The sequence below is a fragment of the Ylistrum balloti genome, unplaced genomic scaffold (assembly GCF_031769215.1).
Source record: "Ylistrum balloti isolate Yb309-2 unplaced genomic scaffold, AGI_CSIRO_Ybal_v1 Utg370568, whole genome shotgun sequence".
Lineage (NCBI taxonomy): Eukaryota > Metazoa > Mollusca > Bivalvia > Pectinida > Pectinidae > Ylistrum > Ylistrum balloti.
The window spans coordinates 1,278,362-1,303,177 of record NW_026782356.1 but is presented as its reverse complement, the minus strand read 5'-3'; the positions used below and the strand labels follow the sequence as shown (position 1 = coordinate 1,303,177).

The 24,816-nt window shown below is 34.4% G+C and overlaps 1 protein-coding gene across 1 annotated transcript in view; it reads left to right on the top strand.

Annotated features, from left to right (window-relative positions):
• The first annotated feature begins 142 nt into the window (after nt 1-142).
• Nucleotides 143-24,816, top strand: part of LOC132556388 (E3 ubiquitin-protein ligase ubr3-like) — a 37,098-nt gene continuing 12,424 nt past the window's right edge. Inside the window, exons 1-31 of the mRNA XM_060220791.1 lie at nt 143-374; nt 1,720-1,933; nt 3,532-3,668; nt 4,050-4,196; nt 4,484-4,591; nt 5,314-5,459; nt 6,145-6,373; nt 7,338-7,517; nt 8,220-8,353; nt 9,692-9,784; nt 11,078-11,233; nt 11,612-11,740; nt 12,511-12,563; nt 13,144-13,286; nt 13,644-13,792; nt 14,196-14,265; nt 14,725-14,821; nt 15,346-15,493; nt 15,764-15,862; nt 16,543-16,756; nt 17,462-17,918; nt 18,660-18,757; nt 19,234-19,380; nt 19,872-20,005; nt 20,399-20,509; nt 20,752-20,946; nt 21,403-21,536; nt 22,007-22,086; nt 22,887-22,995; nt 23,736-23,833; nt 24,550-24,668. Of these exons, the coding sequence (XP_060076774.1) occupies nt 143-374; nt 1,720-1,933; nt 3,532-3,668; nt 4,050-4,196; nt 4,484-4,591; nt 5,314-5,459; nt 6,145-6,373; nt 7,338-7,517; nt 8,220-8,353; nt 9,692-9,784; nt 11,078-11,233; nt 11,612-11,740; nt 12,511-12,563; nt 13,144-13,286; nt 13,644-13,792; nt 14,196-14,265; nt 14,725-14,821; nt 15,346-15,493; nt 15,764-15,862; nt 16,543-16,756; nt 17,462-17,918; nt 18,660-18,757; nt 19,234-19,380; nt 19,872-20,005; nt 20,399-20,509; nt 20,752-20,946; nt 21,403-21,536; nt 22,007-22,086; nt 22,887-22,995; nt 23,736-23,833; nt 24,550-24,668 (4,560 nt within the window). The remainder of the gene's footprint in view (nt 375-1,719; nt 1,934-3,531; nt 3,669-4,049; nt 4,197-4,483; nt 4,592-5,313; nt 5,460-6,144; nt 6,374-7,337; nt 7,518-8,219; nt 8,354-9,691; nt 9,785-11,077; nt 11,234-11,611; nt 11,741-12,510; nt 12,564-13,143; nt 13,287-13,643; nt 13,793-14,195; nt 14,266-14,724; nt 14,822-15,345; nt 15,494-15,763; nt 15,863-16,542; nt 16,757-17,461; nt 17,919-18,659; nt 18,758-19,233; nt 19,381-19,871; nt 20,006-20,398; nt 20,510-20,751; nt 20,947-21,402; nt 21,537-22,006; nt 22,087-22,886; nt 22,996-23,735; nt 23,834-24,549; nt 24,669-24,816) is intronic.

Below are 24,816 nucleotides of genomic sequence, written 5' to 3'. Positions count from 1 at the left end.
CTTGTGATTGAACTTATAGAGGAATGTGTAAGAATTTCAAGTGTCTGCTCTGAACGATTGGTTTGTTTTTAAGGGCAAACGCGCTTGAAAACAAGTAGCAAGTCCGAATTTCTACCCGTCGTCCTGCCATGGAAACATCAACATGGCTGCACCAGGACCAGAAGTGACAGCTCTTATGAAAAGAGGGAAGCGAAACACTGCCAGTTATTATAAAGGGGAGTGCTTTCGAAAGGGCGGAAACAATCAGTCGTTAAATAATCTTTTGGACAGTTTATTCGACCCAAGATCAAAATCTATCGACGATGTTGACACGATTGATTGGTGTCGATGGTTAATAGCTGGCGGATCCACATTTGACGAATTCACAAAAACAGGTGCTCCTTTTATCTTTCTCTTCCATTTTTTACAGGATTTCATTTAATTGACAACAACACGAACAGGTTGCAAACAATATGTAGTATTAAATTATGATTCCATGCAGAGGGTATTTTACATTCCAGAGATGCTTGCCCGATTTCCTACACGCCTACGTGCAAAGACTAGCTGCACGTTACATATATATATTGGCCACATATTACCGTAGACCTATCCACTTGTAATCTGTATACATTGCATGTGCGTTCATTTGCTTCGATGATATAGCGACCTGTAAATGCATACATAGTGACTACATGTACTTTGATATTGTCATTATTATATATATTTTAAAAAATTACTGCATTACATTGTTGCTTTTCTGAACGAGCTACAGGAATAACATAAACACTAAGGACTGGCACTTGCTCCAAGTGAATGCATGGAAGATTAATGTACATGCTATTATCAAGATGATGTAATATTGGAATATGCAATGAGGGATATGTCATTGAGATAAGAACAAATTCTTAGAAGATAAGGAAGCAGGCCTTAATGTTAAAGATATTTAAACAAAAAATATGTTCTATGTATGCAATATGTATGATCTCATGCTTTTGTATATGTACTGTACATCTGAAGGTTAGTGTGGTACATAATATTTTTCTACAGACATGTATATGTAGGTTCAAGCTAGGCATAACATAAATATATTTTAGGTCTCAAGTCCAGTATATTTGAAACCATTTGTACTGTATACTATATACATGTATAGACATCTAGTTGTATGGCCTGCCAGTATTTTCCAAATTTTTAGCCAGACTTGAACTTTTAAATTATGTTCGTAAAAAAATGATCATACTATAATCATGATCAGGTTATTTTCCATTTGGTTTTAGGTTGTTCCCGTGTTAAGTTCTTTAAAGATTGTAAAGGATCCAGTAAATATTATAAGCAGTTATAGATTCATTTACTTTCATTTGAAAGTGACAAAAGGTACTCAATTACATTGTACTAATTAAATTTTGACAGATCCTTACAACCAGCTGTAAGATAAAACTAATCTTTTGTAAAAGTTGAAAGTACAGGTCCCCTTACTAGCCTTGGCTAGTGGGAATTTCCTTATAGTCAAGCAGTAGAACATCTGATTAGAGACCGAAAGGTCCTAGTTTGAACCCCAGCAGTAGTAGGGTATTTTCATTACCAGGTAATCCTTCCTGTTACACAGTTATCAGGAAGTATTCAAAATTTCAAATCAAATCATTTAGCAAGCATTTTCCTGTTGAAATTGTGATGCAATAAATATGCAACTTTTACCATTTGCTTAAAGTACATGTACTTGTATCTCTTTTGCTTTCATTTCAGTAAAACAATATGATAATGCCATTATCTGTGGACTTGTTTGGACAGCCAATTTCGTGGCTTACCGTTGTCGGACTTGTGGGATCTCACCGTGCATGTCATTGTGTGCAGAGTGTTTCCAAGCTGGGCAGCATGAGGGACATGACTATAATATGTTCCGCAGTAAAGCAGGGGGAGCTTGTGACTGTGGAGATGTCAGTGTTATGAACAAAGACGGGTAAATATTAACATTACTGTTCAGTGCTCCCCTTTGTTATTCCCCCACCAGGAACTGGAGGAGACTATGATTTTGCCTTGTGTCTGCATGTTGGTCCTTTCATTCTATCACTTTTTTGCCTGGGCCCTGTCTTTGACGCAACTACTGACAGGAATTTAATATTTGGGATATGGGTTCACCAAAGTGTGTTAGGTATCAAAAGTAGATAATTCTGACCTACATTTTGATCTTTGACATATATGTATATCAAAGAAAAGTTTGTCTGGGCCCTATCTTTTACACTATTATTCACAGAAATTTTATAATTTGGAACACAGGTTCACTTTTGTGAGGAGGTGTCACATATTAAAACTGGGTCAATTTGACCTACATTTTGACTTTCAACCCCATCAAAGAAAAAAGTTTTACCAGGCCTATATCTTACTATCATTACTAACTGCAGGTACTTTGTATTTATAATATGAGTACAACTTAGCAAAATGGTCTGTTGGGTATCAAAATTATGTCTGACCTTTCACCTACATCAATGGAAAATATTGTCATGGCCCTATCTTCTACACTACTTTTCCATATTCATACAGGGGACTCTTAAAAATCTGGGATACAGTTCTTTTAATTTCACCAATTCAGAGAATTTGACACCCTCACTTAAGGGTAATTGGCAATAATTGGCTGTGGAAATCACGTAATGATTTACTCCTTTCAAGTATATTCTGTAGGTGACATATTCATGCAGAATTTTTCCTGAAAGCCTCTCAACAAATTAACCAAAATTAGTGTAAAATTGTCCTGATGAAGTCTGGACCGGAGGCGAAGCTAGTCGACAATAAAGTTTAGTAACCTACTTATGTTATAACCCTTGATCTTGTTGAGATTAACTTTCCTTTATATTGTATGTTCTCCAATCAAGTATATTTCTTATAATATTGCGTTGTCAAGACTGGAATTTTGAAAACATTGGTTTCCTGGTTTCTTTAAAACAATTTATTTTTATCATGAGTTATTTTTGTGGCAACATTGAATATAATTTTGTAGATTTTATATTGATATGTCAATACCAATTTTACTTTCAAACAGACTTATTATAGTTACCCATTTTTGAGCTGCTGGAATTTTCAAACAGCAGTCATGTTTGTTGTTGGTATATGTACTATAATAACAAGTTTAAGCAGCTGATCAAGTTGGTGTGATAGTTACAATGAGTTTAATCACAGCCCTTTCTAGTCCAAATTTTTCTGACGTTCATGGACTCCAAACTGAGGAAACAAAGTTGATGGAGCATCAGAATAATCTAGACTAAATCCCTTCAGGATCATATCAAAGGCAACAAAGTGCTTATGAGATTTAGATTTGACATAATTATCTTGTAGTACTGTTGATGCTGTTCATTTAATTACAAAATTGGTTAAAAGTATAAGCATTCTTGAAATTAATTTGTTAAAATTATAGTTGAATGGTGAATCTGAAGTATGCATACAAACTCAAAAAATGTTCCTGGGTCTGAAATTAGTTATTAGTAATTTTACAAAATCTGGCTGAGGATTTGTCCTGGATTTATTTACAACATTAAGTTAAAGTGTTGACTATTATCTCTGCAGATTTTGTCTGCGTCATGGACCGAATCGTGGGAAGCAACACTCCAGTCCTCCCCCTGATCTACTGGCCATTGCTGAAGCCATGTTACCAAGGGTTGTCCTCCGACTCGTTCATCATCTCAGAGACAGTTCAAATCCAGGTTAGTGACCATGAGTGTTATGGATACTGATATATATCAAATACTCAACCCAATAGTAAAAACTGACATTCACATATATAGAGGCAGGAATGTAGTACAGGCAATAAGTAACAGTTGAAAGTGATTATGGCACAACACCTTACAAACATATGTTACAGCTCGAATTTTTAGAAGGAGCTCTCTTAATTTGACTTTGATTAAAAATGTATACAACATGCATGGACATTTAAATTGATATCAAATGCTTTCTGAGTAAGTCAGCTCTTGTTTTGTCATTATCTATCCATTTGTGTGATTCGTTTACACAGATGTACAGGGTACCTACTCTTTGACAATGCAGGATGTAATTTTGTACAGTAATAAATTATCATTTATTTGTAGATATGCAGGGTACCTACTCTTTGGCAATGCAGGATGCAGAACAGTTTCTAACTTTCCTTCATAGTCTCAGTGACATGGGAGCTGCCATGAGGAAAGTGATGGGCCAGGCACTCACAAATCAAGTCGTGTATAAAAACTTAACAGAGGGTTAGTAATTTATTTGCAAAAAAATTAACCAGATGAAAGGTTTGTTTATGTCACTTATTTAACATCCAGACAGGCAAAAGTGATTGATTATATATTGAAGTAACATGTGTTGTAATTGTTCTAGTTAGGGCTTTGAGTAAAGATATATTTAAACTATATAATGATAATGTTGAGAACTTTTCATTGCCTTGATTTATTTGTAACATGATGTAGATAACTGGTCATTTTCCAAATATATAATCTTTATCTGTCTTACAAACCTAATGCTGGTGTTTTATCTTTTATAGTTACAAATCCAGAAGAGGAGAGCAATTCCTATAAAGTAGACAGTCAGAAGAAATTCAAAACTACAGTAGAGAATATGAAGTATCCCAAAGTATTTGATGATTATATAGGTATTTTATTTCTGAAGTCGTAGTTAAAGTCTTTGATGTCTATATAGGTATTTTGTTTGTGTCGCCATGGTGAAAGTTTTTGATGTCTATATAGGTATTTTATTTGTGAAGCCGTAGTTAAAGTCTTTGATGTCTATATTGGTATTTTGTTTGTGTCGCCATGGTGAAAGTCTTTGATGTCTATATAGGTATTTTGTTTGTGTCGCCATGGTGAAAGTTTTTGATGTCTATATAGGTATTTTGTTTGTGTCGCCATGGTGAAAGTCTTTGATGTCTATATAGGTATTTTGTTTGTGTCGCCATGGTGAAAGTCTTTGATGTCTATATAGGTATTTTGTTTGTGTCGCCATGGTGAAAGTTTTTGATGTCTATATAGGTATTTCATTTGTGAAGCCGTAGTTAAAGTCTTTGATGTCTATTTTGTTTGTGTCGCCATGGTGAAAGTCTTTGATGTCTATATAGGTATTTTGTTTGCGTCGCCATGGTGAACGTCTTTAATGTCTATATAGGTATTTTATTTCTGAAGCCATGGTGAAAGTCTTTGATGTCTATATAGGTATTTTGTGATAACAAGCTTATATTAAGGTACCTAATACATGACAGATTTTATTAGGCTAAGGTAAAAGTTAATCAATTATATCAGGTCATCAGTCCATCACTTTTTACAAGTGTCACACTGTAAACATAAATATAATCAGACCTTTAATGTTGTTTAATTCCAGGAATGCTTGCTGGCATGCCAGGCCTTACGCAAACATTAAATCACAAAACTCTACTGGAGGAGCTAGTCTTCTGGATGGTTAAGTTTGAGTTCCCTCAGAGGATGGTTACACTTCTGCTGAGTCTACTCCCAGACGATGATTACAAGGCATGTTTAAATTGAAAAGAATTCCAAAATATTTTTCATGTCAACGTGTTTTTAACTATTTGCTCTCAGCTGCAAATCTTTTAATCATTTTATTTTATTTATTTTTTTCAAACATAAGTTTTTTGCCAAAACATCTTAATATTAAGCAACATTTTTGAACCATAGATATTTTACTTATAAACAATTGTGTGCCAGTTGCCATATTGGATGCACAACAATAAACTCTGCAGATTGAGCCTGCAGTTACTCTTGACTACTAATGTACACAGAAAGTTACATTGGACTTGTAATGTAATACTGTATCCAATAAGTTGTCCTACAGAAAAATGCAAGAGAAAACTAAGGATGAGTTTTAAAAAAAATGAAGTGAAAATAGTGTAGTCATAATTGTTTTATTTTGTTGAAATAATGCTTGACATTTGTCTTAGATGTTGCTGGTTAATGGATATTTGATTTGTACGTGTGAAAAACACACATTTTAATCTAGTGGAACCTTGTAAGAAACTGGACATTTTGAAAATTATATGACCCTTTGATGGTATACACAATGTGCTGTGGATATCTGTCAAGATCCCCTGTATTAATTGAATAAGAATTTATCAGTACTTCTTTTTTCTGCTATGATGCTTCACTTTTTGTCTTATACACAGTGTTATGAATCTATATTGTATACTTTTTTCCTCAGGAGGCCTTTACTAGAGCGTTCATTGATCACTATAGCAGGATATCCCTTGTGCTGGTGAATGGACTGAGTCGGCCGGCTATCGCCAATCGAGTGGTTCACATCAGCGTACAATTGTTCAGTAATGAAACATTGGCAAGGAAAATGGTGGATGAATATAATTTGTTGTATACTCTCATCTTAAGCCTCACACACATGGTGGAAAATATTGTGACACAAAGCACACTCCAGGGTGAGTATCAGTTTAGTTGTTATTACGCAAATATCTGAAATATTCTCAGCTTTTCAGTGATACAGTAGCATAATGATGAGTGATTGTGTTAAGTCCTTAAATCATTACATGTGTGGAAGTTGAATGGTGTGAAATTTTCCCTTTATAACATACTGATATAGGTATAGGAGAATTCCAGTTTCACTCCTTAATATCATAATCATATTTTTTACAGTAGTTCTAATCTGAGATTCATGCTTCACACAGAAGTAAAGGTAATGCTTACATCTGTATGATAAACAAAATGTAATAAAAAAGTATAACTTGGTCAGTAGAGTGTTGACCTATACAACCTCAGGTGAGGATCCGAGGTGGGTGATTTGACACACCTTACCTGCAGCTGTTTTTGTTTCTCAAGAAAGCTGAGAAATAGATCAGTCAGTGCTGTCTTTGTTGTGGTCTTTAGTAAGACAGGCCTCCTGTATATCGCTCAGTGAAGAAGCCATCAGATATCAACCGCTTAGTGATCTACATCTTTATAGAGGTTCACATATAAACACACCACACACATTTAATACTGACATGTACACATAAATACTCATACAGGTACATGCTTACACACAGTAAACACATTTAATACATCAAATTATGCCAGAACTTACTTCATCTACATACCTGCATATCATAGAATCTCATATGTAGAGAAATGAAAGTGAAGACAAAAGACTAGAAAAATACTATACATTGCTGACTTAGAGGATAGGAGAAATGAGAAGAAGAGGGTTGGAGATGTCGGGGTTGTTTTGTTGTCTGCTTTACTAGAGGAATGACAAGGCACCAGATATTACATATCACATATGAAATACATTATACCACATATCAAATATTCCAAATACCACATATCAAAATGATCCTGGCTGTTGATAGGGCTGTACATCCAGCAAACCAACAGACAAAATTCTGAATGATGTATTTTGGTTTACAGACTCTCAGATGAACATGCACATGGTGGTGGACTGTGACAATGATGTTATGAAGGACCATTGCTACTGGCCAGTGGTCAGTGACCTCATAAACCTCCTTTCCCATCAGTCCATTGCCCACAAGTTCCTCAGTGACCTTCGCCTCATCAACATGTGGCTGGAGCTTCTCTGTTACTTCCAAGGTGAGGATCCAACCTTAAATGGCTATGATGAGTGTTTTCTTCTCCAAAATAAGAATATTGCTAAATACAAATATATAAGTATTCCATGAGGTACTTCAGTTATATTTGGATCTGTTAAAAGCAACATCATAATGTTTTTGAATTGCTGTAAAACTTTTCAAAAATCCTTCGAGGTTTTCCCCCTCTCCTTTACTCTTTTTTATGTACCTGTAAGACAGAAGAGAGCATTATCAGGAAAACCTTCCATTTATTTTGGTAGATTTCAAAGCAGCTTCCGGAAATTTTGGGTCCCGGTTTCTATTGAAGCTGTCTGATTTTTACTCCTATTTTGTAACTTGATTTTTAATCTTTGTCTAACTCTCTTCCCCAAATGTCAGGAGAAATGCAATATCGCAAATACCAAATGAAATTCTGAAATTTTACATTGGATGTTCTCAATAAATATCACAAGTAGAGAAATCAAAAAGGGTCAAATCAGAGAATGAAAATCAGGAAATATTCAGTCATTTCACTTTTGATATTTTCACCCTATGTGAGAACAGAGCAATTTAACAATGTTGCAAAAGTTTCACAGAACATAAAACAAACAAGAGCAAATAATACGTGGGGTGAAAGAGTATTTTTTTTCTTCAACGGATGAAAGTTCCTAGTATACAGAGCTTTAAATTCATTGATATTGAAATGCTTTCATTTTGAATATAGGTATGAACTTGAACCAGCGTGAGCTGAGTCAGCACATGGGGTTTGAGCCAGAGACCTATTACGCTGCCTTCTCCGCAGAACTGGAGATTGCTTCCTCACCAATGTGGTCCCTCATATCTCACTGTAAAGCCAAGGTATAATTTACTACCATGCTTTGTCACCAATGTGGTCCCTCATATCTCACTGTGGTCCCTCATATCTCACTGTAAAACCAAGGTATACTCTACTGCCATGCTTCCTCACCAATGTGGTCCTCATATCTCACTGTGGTCCCTCATATCTCACTGTGGTCCTCATATCACACTGTGGTCCTCATATCTCACTGTGGTCCTCATATCTCACTGTGGTCCCTCATATCTCACTGTGGTCCCTCATATCTCACTGTAAAACCAAGGTATAATCTACTGCCATGCTTTGTCACCAATGTGGTCCCTCATATCTCACTGTAAAACCAAGGTATAATCTACTGCCATGCTTTGTCACCAATGTGGTCCCTCATATCTCACTGTAAAACCAAGGTATAATCTACTGCCATGCTTTGTCACCAATGTGGTCCCTCATATCTCACTGTGGTCCCTCATATCTCACTGTGGTCCCTCATATCTCACTGTGGTCCCTCATATCTCACTGTAAAACCAAGGTATAATCTACTACCATGCTTTGTCACCAATGTGGTCCCTCATATCTCACTGTGGTCCCTCATATCTCACTGTGGTCCCTCATATCTCGCTGTGGTCCCTCATATCTCACTGTGGTCCCTCATATCTCACTGTGGTCCCTCATATCTCACTGTGGTCCTCATATCTCACTGTGGTCCTCATATCTCACTGTGGTCCTCATATCTCACTGTAAAACCAAGGTATAATCTACTGCCATGCTTCCTCACCAATGTGGTCCCTCATATCTCACTGTGGTCCCTCATATCTCACTGTGGTCCCTCATATCTCACTGTAAAACCAAGGTATACTCTACTGCCATGCTTCCTCACCAATGTGGTCCCTCATATCTCACTGTAAAACTGTAAAAATTCAGTGAATTCTATACTAGTAAAAACAGCACCTTCAAAATACCAGATTTTTTTATAAGAATTGTTGTGTCTGTCCATTATTACGTCATATTTGTCTTTATAACCGCAAAGTTATGCTTTATACTTAATAATATTCTGTTTATTTGCTCTAATGATGGCCGCATAGCAGTCAAAACATGTCGATGAATTAGTTCATAAATAAAACTACAACAAGTGTTCCTGGATGTTGAGAATCCTTTACTTTCGCTTTATGTTGACCACATTGTAAGGAACTCTACAGAATACCTCCGGTATCCATTCAGGAACCTAGCCACAATCTTAGACATATAGTGTGTTGGTCCTTCAATATTGTTTTCTCAATGCTGTGATTAGAAATCAAACAGCCAATGCTTCGTTTTAATAATTAAAAAAAGATTGCCTGTAAACATCATGATATCATTTTTAGGAGACTGCCAATTTCACCAAGAGTATGGTCTCTGTGTGTTTGGAGAACCTGAGGGAATGGTTTGATGCCATCAATTGTATGGAATCCACCAAGGTCAGTTAAATTCTAGTTTCAATAATTTTCCCTAAACTGAAATTAATTGTATGTTTTGTATTATGTTTGTGAAATATAGACAAGAAATCTTGAACTTTTTTCTTGATAAGAAAAAAAAGTCAATGTTAGAACAGACTGCAAACTGAAATTATCAACAGCTTTCTCACAGTTTGATCTTTACATATCAGGAAAACTTAAACAGTTCTGTCATATCTCTTTTGGACTGAATGGATCTTAAAATCATTATTCCATATATTATTTAATTCATAGTTTTGAAAGATATTACCATCTCATTCAACCTTGTATATTGTACGGGCATTCATTTCTGAATATGATTCCACTATAGGGTATACCTTTGGTGCGTTTGATTAAAATTATTGAAATATAGTAGAACCTGTTCAAATTACACACAACTATGCATGTAAAGATAGAGTTTGAACTATCAGAGTTGTCATTACCAAAAATCATGACAAAGTATCTAAAAGCGTCCTAGCAGGGCAGGAAACCTTGGGTCACAAATCACATTTTCTGGAGAGTCAAAGATAAAGTTATTATCTTTTGAAAAGCTTACTGTTCTGCAAAATATGTTAAACAAATGTGAAGAAATAAAAGGTTTCATTTTAATCTTCATAACTATGGATACTGTGATGAAGCAACCTGCCTGTGAAAAACACATTTCTGCTTGTGTATCGGCGGGAGTTAGCATTGACATATCAGTATGCAGAGTGTGGATTGAGACTTAATATGACTATGGATTGATGTTTGTTAAAATCTTTATGAATCTTCCAATTATTGGGACGGTCTTGACATGATTATCTTATCAAAATGTGAAGTAAGTTAACTTTGTTGTTTGGCAAAAGCGATCGCATAAGCTTGTTATTCAGAGTTGGGGCCTCAAGTTGTGTCAGCTGGCATGCGCACAATGTTACAGCGAGATGTGAAATAAATCACACTATACATCATGCTACATAAGTGGCATCAAATGCTTAAGATGGTCATTACAGCACGCCATCCACAGTGTTTAACGTTGATGTAAATTTTGACCACATGGAGCAATGATCGCATATGTAATATGTGCTGTCGTGCAATATATTTGAACAATTCAAAATGTAACTGAAACAAGCTAGAAAGGGTTTGAACTAGACAGAAAATTATTGTTTTTATAGAAAAAAATCACATTTTCATCACTACCCATCTATTTGAATTGACGAGAGGTTTACTGTATATGCATAACATTTCAAATTGTTATGAGTATATCATGCAGAAAAGTGACAAATTGAACTTTGTCTTCAGCCTAACCCTTATCAGTTGACCTTTCACCTGCCTCTACATCGTTACCTGGCGATATTCCTAGTTCATAGCGTTCAGAGTCAGGATATCTCTATAACAGAATTTGATTTGGCTCCGAAGAAGATGAAAACCATCCTTCATCACTTGTTACAGATACAGGTAAGATAATTTTGTGTTATGTCCTCATTGTGGGATTATTACCTGTATTCAGATGTTGAAAATGGCTTTTAAAAACTTTAGTGACATATAGATTTCAAAATTATTCCATAGTTGTTAAAATTTAAATACTTGCATAGCATTCTGTTTCCAATGCATTTTAAAGTATGAAATACTTGCATTTCTGCATTCTTATTGCATTATTGATAAAAGATGAAATTGAACTTCAAAATATCCATGATAGCTGTCTGGAATAAATGATGATCCCCCTTGATATTATGTGATAATTGGTATCAAATAAGGGAAGAAACAAGTGTCTTGAGTGTCGATTGTTTATCTAAGTATCCTTTACCACTTGTTTGTAACTGTTATATATTTTAGGTGTGTGTTGCTGAGGTGTATGCTAACATGTGGATAAGAAATGGTCTTCAGATCCGAGGTCAAGCGATGACCTATGTCCAATGTCACTTCTGCTACTCTATGGTGGACGCTGACCTGTGTCTACAACAGGTAGGTCAGCAGTAAAGGCTCTGTGATGTGTCTATCAGTGAAAGTATTGTCAAAGTAGCGGGTAATATGAGCATTGACTCCTAGTGAATAGCTTACAATGCCTTATAAGGCTGGTTCATTCATGGAATTATTTCATTTATGATTAAAAGCAATGTTATTATTTACATTGATGTCATCATCAGTTTGTGTTAAGACCAGTTTTAAAAAGGAGGATATTTCCATAAGTTAATTGAATTCTAAGAGTATAAAAAAGTAAGTAGTCGTGGTGACAAGTCATCAAAAAATGCCTTACAATGACATTTTGAACCAAAAATCTTATTTCTGCCAAAGTATGCCTGCCATATCAATTTTTACAGGAATGTCCAATAAAAAGAAAGTAAATGGGGCCATTAAGACAAAAAATTTATTTCTATTTAAACGAAAATTTTTTCCACAAAAGATAAAAAAGGAATGTTTATTTATCAAAAGCAATGTTTTGTACAGATTTACGGTGTTCAGAAGCTCCGAATTAAAAGCTTTGGTTGTGTGTGACCACTAGAATGTAATTTGAATCAAGTTAGACTTTTTACCAGAAAAGATTTTAAATCTAAAAACAAAAAGGTTGCTTGTTAATTAGAAAACTCTTAATTCATTATTAAGATTTAGGCTAGAAAGTTCTCTTATGATAAGAATTGTCTTTCAATATATTTCCTGAGTCTGTAATAAGAGTTGGCAACAATATATATCATATATTGTAGTGTGAGACAAGGGAATTTGGTTTGTTTTTGCAGGTGTGTGCTTGCAAGTTAGACCCGGATTACTTTGTACAGACTGTTTTAGAAAGGTAAAGTAACTATGTACTTAGTATACAACTGCACATGTGCAGAACACAGAATAAATTTCTTTTCAGAATTATCTTGTTAAGAGACAGTAAGGTTTTGGTTTCCAATTATATGTGGTAAGGCAATGTTTGCTGATATATTTAAAAAAAAATTCCTTGCTTCGTTTGAGTAAAAAATAATTATTTATGTCATAGTTCCTACTAGGATTCAAACCCAGGACCTCTGGCTTGCTGGTCTTATACTAAATAAATTGAGCTAAAGAGAAGTTCTCCCTAGAGATTACTAGAGTTAAAGTTGTGAACCCCCTCCAGCAAAACACTATGAATGGCCACTTGGCCAGGTATATAACTGGCTTACCTTCCTTGGTTACATGAATATGACAATACTGCCTGTGGTTACATAATTATGACTAATTTACCTCCCTTGGTTACATGAACATAACAAGAATACCCCTTGTGATTACATGTATATAACTGGGTTGTCCCTCTAGGTTACCTGTATATAACAAGAATTATTCTTGTGGGTGCATGTTTATAAATGAGTTACCTCCCTTGGTCACAGCCTGTTTGTCATTTTGTACAGGTATCATGTGACTGACTGGCTGTCCTACTCCATTCACCCTAACACAGATCCAAGCTTTAAACTGGAGCCAGAGCAACAACTGGCCATGGTTGATGCAGCACTGTCATACTTAGTTACTCTGTTAGGGGTGAGGACTTATCTAGGTAAGTTCACTCATGTTTGTTTCATCTGCAATTGTAAAATCAGTATTGGTGAATATATTAGTCCAAATCAGACACAAAATATTATTTACAAAATTTCTCTGTCAAAATTTAAAAAAAATTGTGTTTGAAATAATTGAATACTATGATCAAACTTCAATTGTTTGTGACCTTCAAATGATAATTATTCCCCTTGAATATTAAAATATGCGTTCACAAAAGTTCAAGGTGCACAAGACATTGAGAACAGCTCTGTTCAACAGTATACCTGAAAGTGAATATGATAGTAATAATTATACCACACTGAAAAAATGCCTGTCATACACACACAGAGATTACATTGAGTGGGTGGTGTTACAGGTATAGTTGAGAAGGACCTGGTCAGACTTGAGATGTCTACCCTGCTATGTGTTAGTGATCGACAGCACAGTCAACTGAGCGATCTGATGCCAGAGAAGTCAGGAATGATAGGTCACGGAACTGAACTCTTTGAGCCAATTTTGAAAGAGGTGATTTATTATTGTTATATATAAATGGTGTGTTCTTATTTTCCATCACCTACTGTACTGTCTAAATCTTTAATGTCAAGCAATTTTATCATCTGAGTCTCTTTCTAATACCAAAAATTAAGTTCAAATATCAGGGCAGCATTAGTTATGGTATTACAAAAAATATTCTTTCATATCTGACCTGGATATCTTGCAACAATGTCTTGGCAGAAAGTTGTGTTTGATTATTTGCTTTGTCATTAAATAAAGGTATTGTAAAAGTCTCATTCAATGAAATCAATGATATGTAAAGTAATTATATTCTTTTAATGACCCCATAGTGATTACATTTTTTTACAATTTTTGTTAATATGTGTTTTAAATGTCAATGATGAAATCTTTTGTTTTTAATTGTAAAAAAAAGCTGGCAGATTACAAAGCCCCAAACTTTGAGGCAGGGGCTGGATTACAACAGGGAACTTATGTGCCTAAAGGTTTGTAGTCAAATATCAAGAAATTTAACAACTTTTCATATTACAGAATTTCATAGATTTTCATTCTGATTTCTTAAATTGTGTGAAGAGAATTTGTGTGTATCAATTATATGCAAGGGATAAAAATTGAATTCCTAAACATTACAATTTAACATAATTATCTTAATTTTAACTTCATGATTATGAAAATATAAGAAATTTGAACCTCAGATTTATATTTACTCCATAAACACCATTCTACACTCGATCATTGACAGATTCTGTTGTCTCGAAGCAAGGGCATTCATGTCTTATAGACATTCCCTAGTCTCATATGTTTTATCTCAGTGTTAACAAATTGTGGTAATATGTATGTCTTCACAAAGGATTAAAGTTCAATTTTCAAATTGAAACAATTCATTTGTGTGTTTTTTTGTTTGTTAATTATCATACTGTAATTGAAATATGCCTGTGTTGCAGATTTTATTTGGGAGAAGGAATTTGATCCCGTCCATGTAGCCTTGAGAGCTGTGTACAAAAAAGACTTCCAGTCTTCCATGGACAGATACAGCGCATTGTAAGTACAGGAAAACCTTTAATCACCTTTTAAAATATTATCTAAGTGAATTATAATATAATATAATAAACATGACTGTCTGCCTTGTTGGGCAAGCAGATAAGAAGTACACAAGGAAAAGTTCTGTTAAAGTCACTTTTCTCATTGCTCTCACCAGCCAAAACAAATAACATTCAAGTAATGTTTTTTTAATTGTTAAATACATAAAACATTGTATCCAGATTATGTCACAATGAACTTAAGGGCACACACAAATTCTATCATTATTCTTTTGTTGTGTCATATGACAGGATATCTATAAGTTTTAATACCTTTCATTGATAACTTTAAATAATTCCTTGAAGTGTATTTTGTATGCATTAGAAATATTAGCTTATCTTCAAAACAGACTTTATGAATTAAATACACTAGAACCAATTAATCTAAGTTTGAGTTTGTTTGTGATTGAAGTTTCTGGTTTTGATGTCGTTAATATAAAATGAATTTGAAATAACCTTTTGACTGAAAAGACAATTTATTTGCAGTGTTCGACAGAATGGGAAGTATTCTGGGAAGACACCACCTTGGCCTCCATTCAAACCTCCAGGGGACATTAATCCAGCTTATAAAGACATGTTTAAGATTCTTCACTGTAGAACTCTGCACGCCTTCCTTTTTACTGTTTTACACAAGGTAAACATGTGACATAAATGTATCCGAAATAAATAATGGGGTTTCATTTTTATTGAAGAATACTGTCTATATAGGAATGGAAATTGTCTCCTTGTTAATTACGGTACTGTTTTCGCTAGCTCATTTATAGAACATCTTCATAAAACAGACTTTACAGATGTTTGTATCATCGGTGTAAAATGAAATACTAAACATACAAACTACGTGATCTGAAATTTGATTAACACCCAGTTATTTGACAATGAGATGTTGATAACCTTGATTTTGCAGGCACTGACTCGTAACACAGTACCTGAAAGCTGCCTGTACCATTGTATTCACCTGTTAAACCTTGCACTCACTATACCTTGTACAGACAGCAGAAGAAGGGTAGGTTGGATTACAGTATGCCTGTAATTTTAAGGATGTACTCCTCTGAAAGTTGATCCCATATTAAACCTTTGCTCTGATGATGAACTTTGAAATAATAGATTTAAGAAGTAATTTTAAAAGCAATATGTTGCAGCATTTCTGTTTTGGATAAAGGTGTCTGAATATGTGTAATAAGAATAATTCATTTTCAAATATTACTGTTAATCTTTACTGGAATTATTTTTTTCAGTTTTTTTGCAGCAACTTTTTTTCAAAGTAAATTTTTCTTCTTTCTGCAAAAAGTATTGGTATGATACTTGGAAATAAAAAAAAATAATGTGAAAATGCTAAGTTTTCATTTCGTTTTACTAGGTTGCATAGCAATAAAAAATTTTCAAAAGTTGAAAATAAGATGTTTGACATGACCATCTATTAACAATTTTTTAGAAATCTAGTATGCCATCATATTGTCTTATATTTATTTTGAAAGAAAAGAAAAATTCTGATTCAAATAATATTGGACTAAATGAGTGGGACTTTTCCTGTGATTCTAGTTCTTCCTCCTTTCTTGCAAATTCAATGAAACTTGATTGATAAATGTAGTGGTTTATTCATAAATTTTCCTGACAATAGATGGAAAGCATTCAACTGGAGTTCAAAACTAGTTTTACTTCTAAATAACTTTTTCTGTGTTTCAGTCAAAAACATTCCGAGGCTGTGCCCCTAATGGTGACTATAAGGACTGGTTTTCCTCAACCAGTCTACTACAAAACGCTTGTGATATTATAAAGGAAATACATGTCTCAGTCCTCAGCTTAGAACCTGGCGATAACTTCACCTTTCCTGCTGATGTTGACCTTGTAAACTCTAGTCTGGAGGAGATGTTTCAGATGGCTCCCAGCTCCATAATGAGTGAGGAATCAGACATATTGTGCTTAGTCATATAGCAGGTCCTGAACTGCTTTAAAAATTGGAAATGCCTGACTGTAATCTTTATTATACAATTATAACCAATACTCAGGGGGAGGATGGTGGGGGGAGGCTATAATCCAACAGATTTAACAGATATATAAGAAAAAGATGACATATCATGATGTAATTCTTATAATGGCTTTTTTGGGGTTTTTTTTCCATCATCAGAAATCTTCTCCTTGGAACTAATTTATAAACATTGGTTAATTCCCCTGATTTAAATATATTGATTTCTTTTTCGATAAGTGGTGACATGAAATTTCACCAGAAGTGTTAGTACTACACGTTTTGATGCTGGTTCAGATTTTCTTTTGTTTATTTTGAATTACTATGAACTTTGTATTTAAAACAAATAATCTCTACTAGCTTGTGCATTTCTTATAAAGCTTTCGTCCCACTTACAAATATAAGGGGTTGTTACAAAGTTCCCATTGACTGTATCTTCATATCATGTTAAACATTCCATTATTGGCATGTGGTCAGATTTCGTGTCAACAGGATTTTAATGTATTTAAAATTATCATATTCAAGAAAATGAGAGAGGATTTGGCTTTGACCAGATAATCACATCAAGTTTAATTGGGTTTTCCTGAAATAAATCTTGAGATAAAGCAAAAAGCCTCAATTTTTCTTTTGTTTTTACAGGTTCTGGGGGCCCTATAACTGCGGCTCACTCTGGCCATATTCCGAGCCATCCTACAGTAGTTCCCATGCCAGGTGAGGGAACCTTCCCAGTGATCCACTCTATGTCTAGTCACTCTGGTGCCAAAACAACAGATAAACCAAAATATGAAAGTAAAGGCGTATCCACGGAGACAGCTCCACCCATTACAATTCCGGTAAATGAGAGCTTGATTTCCCTGTTAATGAAACTGCATTGTAAACTATCAGGAAAGGCTGGTTCGTATGTACCTCTGTCAATGTGTAATAGACTTCCATCAGTGTCCCGAATCGGGGATGGCTCACACTTCATCACATGTTTATTAGACAAAATGTCACAACAAAGTTCTCAATGTGCCAAATTGATTGAGGAGACCTACCAACAGCTAGTCCCAAAATCTGAGGAGGACGGTAAACAGAAATCTGGCAAGAAAGATGACAGGTAAGTGTTAACTGTAATCAGGTGGCTACACTGAGCCTTTAAATGATAGGTCAGTTGGCAGTAATTATCCTTTTTCTGCCCCTGCCGTTTCATATTCAGGGCCATCTGTAAAATCTGCCTCAACCATCCTTCCATCATTATCTCTGGCTCACTTGTTAATTGTACTTCACTATGTAGTCATCTATTTTACTTTTCCATGGCTGTGGGCAATTAACGTTCAGAATTTTAATTGATTTTTGCAAGAACAGTTGGAACAAAATTTTAGAGCCCTGCCAAACTCCATAAGGAATTTGAAAACACCTTAAAAAGTCAAGAAAAATTAAAATACCCTTGAATCTGGTGGGGTCATTCATGTTACTCAGATATATCTAATTCATGACAGCATTTGCTGTTTGTGGTTTTGTGGACTTAATTTAGCCAATAGAAAAAGATATTGATACAAACTGATCCGTAGAACGGAATAATGTTATTTTCCAAACATTAGTTGTCCAATCACTGTAATTGTAAGTTGAAAATTTGCAAGTTAATTTTGTCATATTTCAACAAATTAGAGGTCACTCATGCTTCTATAGTCTGCCATTTGTAAGGAATTCATCAAAATTCCCATCTGCCAAAAATTGTAACGATTGAATGATGATGTGTAAGCAATGGCATTTTAGCATGCATTGAACAAAACTCTGTGTTTGAAGAATTTGACTTGTGTGTGGACATGTGATTAAGGGTGAACATGACATGTTTTAGGAAAAAGAAAGCCAAAGAACGACAGGAGAAGTTGATGGCACAGTTTGCTTCGAAACAGAAAGCTTTCATGGAACAAAATTTTGATACTGACTCATTAGGTAAACAATTATTGAGACAATAAATTCGATACAGATCCAGAGGTTAGATGAATAGCTTTGGACTTCAGTATTCAGAATAATAGCAAAACTTATTTCACTGTATGTGGATCACTCTATTCAGTGATATACCTTGTACATGTGTATAAACTGCAGAAAAGATCTCATGTACTTATATTTGTACTTGGGCCTTATTACATTATTCCAGACGGGTCAAACCTTTCTGAATTAGAAAATTTTTTTCCTTGTCTTTTCTTTTTACTTTTCTTATCAATATTTTAACACTTGAGGATAATTTAAACATTTGAAAATAAGTTTCTCTTGACCAAAACAGTTATAATTCAGCAAGACTGGATGTATTATCTGTTAACAGTAATGTCAAAATTGCTACTCCAGAATAATAAAATACTTTAAAAATTTGATCACTATGTTGCAATTTCACGTTATCATAAAACAATTTCTCATTATTCCTTGGTCAGATGACAGTAGCAGTACAACATCAGAGAAAGCTGACACTAAACAAGTCCTGGAAGAAAAGGAGTTTGACTGTGTCATATGTGGCCATAGCTCACCTTCCACTGCAGACAAACCCATTGGTCTGGTGGTCTTAATCCAGGCATCCAGTGGTCAGTTATTATAGGGCTGGCAATCAGTCTTCTTTCCCTTATGATATATGCTTCCTAGCTTTAACTTTAAAATGCCTCCTTCCGCAAGAAATGTGTAGAATATTTTTGATATTTTTGAGAATGGTGTAATTTTGAGTTGCGAAAAATTACCAAATACTGGTTAGATAAAATTGCTGGCTTCACATATAACTGTGTATGCAGTTAAATGTTATTTCTGTAATTTAAATTGTTAATAAAATCTTTAAAAAGGTGTTTTCATTAAAATGAATTCAAATTTTTGTAGCCTAGAATAAATGACATATATTAGGTTGGGTATTTTTTTAGAGTTAATTGTTGGAGACACATTTTTCTGACCCGGATTAATCTGATGATATCTCAGGACTACCTGTCAGGCTACAAGTATTTATTTTCAGACTCAATCATATGTACGTCATTTTTTAATCCTGAATTATTTTTTTGATGATATATTATCTTATATGTCTGTTGATTAGTGCTGGGCCATAGACTACAGACGGAAGACCCCATCAAACTTCCTGTGGAGGGAGAAAAGCTAAATACAACACCTATATCTTGTGAATTGGCACAGAAAAGACAGCTCAAGTCTCTGTTTGAACACTTTGAAGAGGTGGGTAACTTTCTTAATAGGGAGTAGGTTTTATAATTTCTTTATAGGTTGGAAATAAGAAATAGAAATTTAGCAGTTTTCCTGTGACAATATTTACATGCCCTTTTCGATCTTTTTGAATTAAGTTTCAATACAACAAACATGATATAGGTTGTTAAACAAATATTTATTAACAAGATTTCTTAAATATCGCTTTGAAAAAATTATGTATCACAATTCCAAGCATTGAAATTATGTATTGTAATTTTTAAATTGATTCTACAACAATTATATTTTCTACAGAAAAATTGTACTAGGTGATGATTTTATTCTTTGATTTACTGTTGTATACTATTAAATACTGATCAAACTGTTAGTGGCAGCCTTAGTATAGTGAAACTGTTTAATTTTCAGACTTCCTGTCAGATGTCTGTCAACATTGGCTGGGAAGGAGGTGTGGTGGTGCAAACATGTGGTCACTATCTTCACCTAGATTGTCATAGTTCCTATGTTGCATCTTTAACGGTCAGTGATGTTGTACATTTCTAAAATAATTTGTCTGTTTTGTGTTCTGATACAGCCAAGCTGTTGGATGAAAATGATGAAAATTCTTTTTTTTTTTCCTTTCAATTCAAAATTTTTTTTAAGTATTAACTATTCTTGAAACAAAAAAAATATGATATGTCATCAGTTGATAATTGCAATATTGATTAATTGTTTGACGGTTTTGTTATCATTTAATTTTTATGTTCTTTTTTGTTCTGTAGACCCAGGAAGTAAACCAGAATCTTCTGGTTAGCAAGGGAGAGTACTGGTGTCCACTCTGCCGTCAGCTGTCTAACTCATTCATCCCCATCATCCCAGAAGAGAGCAAGTACACACTGGTGAAGCCGGTCAGTCCTGTCCTAACTCAGATGATCAAGGACATCGCAGAGATGATGATACGACGACCTATTACACCGGTCAGTATAAACTGACCACAGAAAGCATTGTAGATGAATTTTATACATATTTGCTTCTGCTTATATTGTTTGGATACCATTGTATGTTTTCTCAAATTCTTTATATGTTTAGAATATATTTGTCTGACAGAGGGTTGATCGTAACTGCTTCAGTTACTTAATTTACCAACAGCATCATTAGTGTCCAGAATTTACCAAATAGTATGGAGAAACTTATTTGTATAAGAAATGTGACTTTAAGAAAGTTAAACAGAGTAGGTTATCATAGGCTAAGAATGTCTACACTATTATATTCCTTACAACCTTTCATGATTATTGATATTTACACAAAGTGTACGATATATTGTCACTGATAAATAAAATAGAGGAATCTTCATGAGTGTCTAAATCTATTTGAGATAAGCATGATGAAACCCATTGCTTCTACTTAAAACAACAATTTACTCCTTCTTATAGCGGTCATCTACGCTAACCAAAGCTATGGGCAGTGTGATGGAGGACCTCACCAATGTGACATACAGCGTCTACAAAACCTACACCACATCACAGTCATCAGAGAGTGTCCTTCTCTTTGTCTGCTCTGTAGCTAGGTAAAAGGAACTTAATATCTTTGTGTGCTCTGCCTACAGGTAACATCTTTCTAAGTGTACAGAAACATGCTATCATTGTGTGCTCTGTCGCCTGGTAATGTCTTCTTGAGTGTACAGAAACATGTTATTTAGAGTCATTCATTAGTTGAAAACTACTTTAAAATCAATCATATAAAATATGTGTTGCATGTTGTATTTTAACAGTTGATGTATTATTTCTGTATGATTCTTTGAATTAAATTCTTTTGCTCATGATGAATATATGAAAAGGTCTTTGAAAAGTATCTTGGTGTAAAATGGGTGTATTTATAAGACCAGTTTTGTTTTCTCAACTTTAGGATTACTTTCTTATGGTTAATCAAGTTTGACTGCAGCATGCATATTTAATTTGATATAAAGACAGCTAACGTATAAAAGGTGAAAATCCTATTAAAATTCTTTGTAAAATATCAATAATTTTGATACTTCAGGTCTAATTTGGAGATAGAGCTATTACAGAGAGGTGGAGAACTATGTCCAGCTACATCACTTGGTCGGAAGCAAAGCTTCTGTAAGTAATGATCATTAAAAAAATCAATAGATTTAAAGTGTCAAAAGTATTCAAGCAAGGATGTATATTCCTTTTTTGATAGATCTTTTGACCTTATATATATTACTACAAATTTACATTTAGCATTACCGGCAATCATATTTTAGCATTAATCTTATTTCAGTGTTAATCATATTTTAGCATTGATATTAATTTAGCATTAATCTTATTTCAGTGTTAATCATATTTTAGCATTGATCTTAATTTAGCATTTATCTTAGTTTAGCGCTTTTTGGGCAAAAAATATTGAGCTAAAATATGATTGTGCTAATTTCAGTTTGGGTATGTTTATATATCAATTATTGTGGATGTAGGAATTCATCATTTGGCTGCTATTTCGTTGAACCAAGTGAAGTATGTTTACACTATTAGTATCACTTATAATAATTTTATTTGGTTTGATTATTATGAGCCCATATGTCAGGGTCTTGTTCCAAAGGTTTGAAGACATCTTTTTCAGATTCTGTTCATCAGAAATTCAGTTGCCTGGAGGAGGAACAATACCGGGTATATTATGTCTTTACCATTTTAGGGGGAGAGGTGAAAATATAGTGTTACACATCTCCATCTTGTCATTTCATACCTTATCTTGTGATTCAGTCTCTTCACTGTTTTTGTGAATGGCAGGAATGAAAATACCTTAGATGAATCAATTTTCCTGCATTCTAATTAAAAGCCAAAACCAGCATTTTATTGTAGTATATAGGAGCTTTTATGCCTGAAAGATGTTAACCTTTTTTTTCTATTTATATCTTTAACAGTGCCTCTGACCCATGTTCTAAGCATGCACAGTAAAATACTGACCACCAAACCCTATACTGACCTGTGGTCACACATTACAGGGGTCAGTTGTGGTGAAGAGTCCAGCAGGTAGGTTACATCATATTTTGAAAAATTTGAAATATGCCAACATTTATATGTCACATGACAATTATATGGTATCTTGATACAAATACATTGTATACTCTGGAGTTCTTTTTGAGACCACCACTGTTGTGACTGTTAGTGTAAAGATTCAGTGCTTGGTTAAGATGGAAAATTAATGAGAAATTCTGTACAACGTGGAGGTGTAGGGCGAGGGGGGGGGGGGGGCTATATTATAATGAAAGATGAAAAACAGATATTTTCTGATTGAAATTACAATCAATAATGAAAACCATATGGTCCGTTTTTACATCTTCCATGAAAAAATAGCTTTCATTTTGCTTCAGCTTTTGGTAAAACATGCAGATTGGAACCATTGAAGATAACAACTTTTTTCAGTGCATTCTATGTTTATGCTCAAGATACTATCAATTTGGTTCTTGGTGGAATTTTCAGCCACCAATTCATGACTGCATAATGACAATACTGCTAAATCCAGTGTAAACCCTTGACAACATTATCAATTTCAAATGCAAACCTTTGATAGTATTGTTAATTCTGTTGTAAATTCCTGACAATGTTTTTAATCTAAATGTAAACCCTTGACAGCAATGTTAATCCCAATGTAACCCTTGACAACAGTGTCAAATCAAATTCAATAATTTTCCATTACTGTTTGCTAATTGGTCCACAGTTTCATTGATACCTACTGTCAAATTTAAGACTCGGTAACCCTTTTTTTGTAGTGTACGACCCTACAATAAGGAAGTTCCAGTGCTGCTGAAGGATCCATCCTCACTCCTCATACAACTAATCCTTACTCTGCCTGCCACAATAGAGAAAGGTGGGTGTAGCATCTACTTATAAATATTGGTAGTTTTCAACTTGACAATCATCGGTGGGCATACTCAGATATCCAGTGTAAAAAGACCTTTTATTAATTTTAACATTTAACTTTAAATCAATTTACAAAACATGTATAGGCCAGAAAAGATGGATTCTGTGTACATGTGTTACAAGGAAAAGAAACAAACAGTAAACGAAGGAGGCTGACAATTGAGGTGTTGGATATAGGGATGCTATGGATAGAAATGTGGGTTAGAGGGAAGCTGGCAATTGATATGTGAGTTGGAGGGAGGTTGGCAATTGAGGTGTAATTTGGAAAGAAGCTGACAATTAAGGTGTGAGATGGAGGGATGCTATGGATAGAAATGTGGGTCAGAGGGAAGCAGCTGGTAATTGATGTGAGTCAGAGAATGGTTGACAATTAAGGTGTGGGTTGGAATGAAGCAGATTAAGGCGATATGGGTCAGAGAGAAGCTAGCAATTGATATGTGGGTTAGAGGGAAGCTGGAAATTGATATGTGAGTCAGAGGGAAGTTGATAATTGAGATGTGGGTTAGAGCGAAGCTGGAAATTGGTGTTTCCGGTAAGGGGGAACTGACAATTCCATGATAATGTAAATTAAGATAGATGATTATTGTTACATACATCTTTAGAAATTTTGACCTAAACACAGTGAACATCTATTATTTAAGATGTTGATGTTCATTTGTGCAGAACATTACTGTTTGCTGACAAAGATGTTGTACAACGTGGTATTCATACAAGCCCTTGCATGTACCAGCTGTAAGTTCACTATGGATGAGCGAGAGGCTTGGAGAAAGAAAGGTCGCAAGGTAAGTCAGTAGGGATAGAATTTACAATACATTTCAAATCTAATCTTGAGAAAGAGATAAGGTAGCTTTATCTTAAATGTCAAATATGTATGCAACAGAGTGTAAATAATGACATCCAAATAAAATTCAAACATGAGAAAATTTTGTT